General features: G+C 36.8%; 1 protein-coding gene across 1 annotated transcript; it reads left to right on the forward strand.

The window, feature by feature from the left end:
• Window positions 1-201: 201 nt before the first annotated feature.
• Window positions 202-3406, forward strand: IL17A (interleukin 17A). Its single transcript, XM_029945482.1, has 3 exons — window positions 202-255; window positions 1391-1593; window positions 2901-3406. The coding sequence occupies exons 1-3, from the start codon at window positions 229-231 to the stop codon at window positions 3136-3138; spliced, it is 468 nt and encodes a 155-aa protein (XP_029801342.1). The 5' UTR covers window positions 202-228; the 3' UTR covers window positions 3139-3406.
• The last annotated feature ends 686 nt before the right edge of the window (window positions 3407-4092 follow it).

Raw genomic sequence — 4092 nt, forward strand, 5'->3', positions numbered from 1 at the left:
TTTTCCTTCAGAAATAGGTATTACCCATTATGAAGGGGAGGTTATTCTTGACCTCATTTGAGGGCGGAAATTTTAACTAAAATGGTGACACCATTGACCCATTCCACACACCGACGTACGTGACCACAGAGAAGCAAAGTCCTATAAAAAGGGAGAAGACAGCGCTACACTTTGTCCATCTCGCAGCAAGCACAGTCTCATTCTTCTCCAGCTGGTCGGAAAACTACAATGGCTCCCGGGACAACTTCATGCATGGTGAGTCCTGCACTGACATATAATGCTCTTGCTTAATCGGACAAGATATTTCTAGATTGGAGGCATGAAATTCTGGATTCTAACCATGGAGATATACTGCATGTATGGGATAGGAAATGAAAGCTTTGGTAGATACTTGTCATTTTATAGCATTTTCAAGAACTGATACACATCAGTTTGAAAGATGAGATTAAAACTGAAAGACAGCTAGATTGGGGCTAAACCACATGAGAAGTGTCACATGATGCCGTGTGGTGACAAGGAATGTCTATTGTAAATCTGCTTTTCTGAGTACAAGGGATTTGATAAAATTCTGCCACAGCATTTTTCTTATTCCAAAACAAAATTGAATGCTATCCTTGAGGATTTAATTAGTTGCAGCACTGAATTTCCTTCCCATCATTTTATTATTACATCATAGTCATATATACCACCAAACCTATTTATTCTAATAGGTTTAGATCTAATTTATTCTAATTATGGTTTAGATCAAATAGTCTTTATATTTTTGAAATATTTTACTTGAAGCATTTTTTGAAACCCAACTTGATTACAAAATCAGTATATATATATATATACTTAGTATAAATATATACTTAGAAAAACTGGAAAATATATATAAGAAAATGTAAGAAGAAGAGGGAGCCACTTTGGGGTTGAACGTCTCTGCCCACTTTACATGAATACTGATACCATACACATTTTTCTACAGTCCTTTCTTCTAAGGGGGACATTTGACTTCACATAGGATTTCACAGAACACTAGGACAGAGAACTATCATTCAGGAGACATTTTCTCCCAGAAAATCAAGGACATTATTATCCCAATGACCTGACAGATGCATGTACCGACAGGATTATGACTTGTCATTTTTTACTAAAATTGCTGCCAATCAGTAAAAAAATGTGTCTTTCCTAAATCAAAAGAAGAATGATCAAGACTGGTAAACACTCCATGGTCTTAAGATTATTTTGGTCATAATACCAGTTTTTCATCTAACTGATATGAAATTTTATTAGAGATTATCCTGGAACATAGTATGCTCTCTATGATTAGCAATACAATAATCATCACAATTTGTTAACAAAAATCACATGCTAATCCAATCTCCCACCTCTCTTCTTTCCCATTCAGTTCCTGTCACAGCTGCTGCTGCTCTGTGTGATGGCTATTATGAGGACAGGAATGGCATTCCCTCAAAAGCCAGGATGCCCAACTGCTGAGGATGAGAATTTCCCTCAGCATGTGAAGGTCAACCTGAATATTCTTAACGGGAATAGAAGTTCCAGAAGGCCCATGGATTACTACCGCCGATCCACATCACCATGGAGCCTGCAGTACGTAATGGCCCCAGAAAAAAATTTCTGTGTTGTTCTATCTTTTATGCCAGTTAAATCTTTTATCAGACTGCCAATTCAATCACCTTGAGGATGATTTTACTTAGAATTATGAGTCAGGTTTAGATGGGCCGTTGTGCAAAGAAATGATTCTCAAACAACATTCTATAGACTTTAACAGAGCACAGGACCACCTCTTCCCCGTAACACCTATCCATTAGATTTCATTGTCACTGACACCAAAATCCCACCCAAATTAATGGCAGTCTTATTCTAATATTTAGGGTACCCCAAGTCTATTATTCATTTATTTTAAAAAATAGAAATTTATCATAGAAGATTAATGCTTAAATTCTCTTTACCACAAGTAACATTGAAATGATTTGTTGAAAATAACTAGTAATTAACTGGGAGTTTTGTGCTTTTTTTTTTTCATCTTATTTCTGGGGGTCATATTAGCAGTGGGCTAATATAGTTTGAATCCCAGTGGATGAAATAACATGGAACACGGTAGATATTTCCACCCTTTTCAAGTTAGATAGTTTTGATCTACATCACCAACAGACCTATATTTGCTGTATCATTAGTACATCTAATATTAGATGTACTAATCTAATAGAGTACATCTAATATAGTACACCTTTAAACAAAGATTAAATACAAAATGTTTTTTAGTGATTTGATTTTATGCAAATAAGCCTCAGTTATGTGGTGCCTACAGATTCACCTGACTATGGGGTTTCTTCTTCTCCCATTACTGAGAATAGTTCAAATAAATCAATTCAAAAATCAAAGCAAATCATTCACCCAGCTGGAGAAGAGAGGGAAGAGAAGGTTATAGAGGAGTTTCAGCTTTTGTTTCTAGCCCTTCAAGTCAGCTCTGGGTTCTGTTCCATGAATGTGCAAAGTTTTGATGCATTTCCTGTTTCATAGATAGACTTCATGAAGTGAGATTAATGGCTATCTTATTCCTAGAATATTCTGTTGGCCTTTGTCTGTCAAATATTCCTTAAGAAATCATCTTCTGTATCAAACTTAAATCCTTTCTGCAGTGTCAGCCTATCTTATTTGGCTCATTCTTCAAAGAAATTGGGAAACACTAATCATGCTATTCTATAACATTTCATGTGCTTAAAAATCTAAGTTTTCCCCAAACTATTTTTTCGGAGTGGCAGTACTTAGGGAACTTGCAGTGCCTGTAACTTGCCACCCTGTGAATTTGCCTCCCTTTGTCAATTCTTGTTTGATTTCCTTCCTGATGCTTTACCAGATATTCACATTCTTCCTTGCTTTTGTTTCTCCTGCAGTCGGAATGAGGACCCCGAGAGATACCCCTCTGTGATCTGGGAGGCCAAGTGCCTCCACTGGGGCTGTGTCAATGCTGAAGGGAAGGAAGAGCACCACATGAACTCCGTCCCCATCCAACAGGAGATCCTGGTTCTGCGAAGGGAGTCTCAGCACTGCCCCCACTCCTTCCAGCTGGAGAAGATGCTGGTGACTGTGGGCTGCACCTGCGTGACCCCCATTGTTCGCCATGTGGGATAAGAACTTTCTGTCTAACCCCAGTTCCCCAGGCCACTTAGGCTTTCTGGGTAGTAGACCCAGCCCCATTTCTGACCAAACTCACATGGGTTCATAAATTAGTTCATCCAATTGAAGTTTCAGAGGGAACACTTCTGTTCAGAGATAGAATCTGAACAATCTTTCCCTCTTCCTAAAGATGGAAGTTTTGATTGAGTACCAATTTGCTTTTTGTTTGCTCTTCTAAGAGCTTTAAGTTATTTGTGTATTTAATAGACCCTGAGATAACTTTGGGGCAGAAGGTTTCATTTTAATGAATTGCATGCCTTATTTTGTATTTTTTAAGACAAGATTTCAGTCTTTGGTTTTATTATTTAAAAGGTAAAAGTTTTATTTATATGAATTATTTATGGATCTATTTATGTTTCTTAAATCTTTAGAGAAAGGTGAAATAGTATGATTATCTGTTCTGTTTAGGGAAATCCTAAAAAAATTAAACAGCATTTGAAAAATTTCTGAGTTTGTACTACATACAGATACAGGATTTTCTCTGCTTTGTGTCTTAGGAATGCATGAGATGGTTGAAAAAAAAGAAGACTAAACCTAGTTTCATATTTATTAACTTAATTTTGTAAATTATTGAGGTTTCACAAGCGAGATGGCAAGTCTGACTCTGCTCTGTTAAACCCTCATAATAAAAAATTATTGTAATAAAGTTTGGGAAGAAAATTTGTTTCCTTATTTTTCCTTATTAAAAGTACTTAAGGGAGCTCAGCTCTTCCCCATTTGAAAAAGTATGCAAATTTGTGGAAAGAGCAAAACAAAGAATGCATTTGAGTAATAGCACCCCATCTACTCCAAGTGCAAATACTCAATTTTATAAGCCTCCCAGACAATAGAGGACTGAGGCTCTCATACTCTTAGCCCATGCTGGGGACACAAACATTCCAAAATGAATTAATAAAAGAATGACCCGTC

Source organism: Suricata suricatta, chromosome 7 (genome assembly GCF_006229205.1).
Source record: "Suricata suricatta isolate VVHF042 chromosome 7, meerkat_22Aug2017_6uvM2_HiC, whole genome shotgun sequence".
NCBI classification, from domain to species: domain Eukaryota; kingdom Metazoa; phylum Chordata; class Mammalia; order Carnivora; family Herpestidae; genus Suricata; species Suricata suricatta.

Coding starts and splice junctions, on each gene's coding strand:
- IL17A (XM_029945482.1), top strand. CDS start 229: ATGGCTCCCGGGACAACTTCATGCATG. Junction 256..1,390: donor CCGGGACAACTTCATGCATG/GTGAGTCCTGCA, acceptor TTTCCCATTCAG/TTCCTGTCACAGCTGCTGCT. Junction 1,594..2,900: donor ACATCACCATGGAGCCTGCA/GTACGTAATGGC, acceptor TTTCTCCTGCAG/TCGGAATGAGGACCCCGAGA.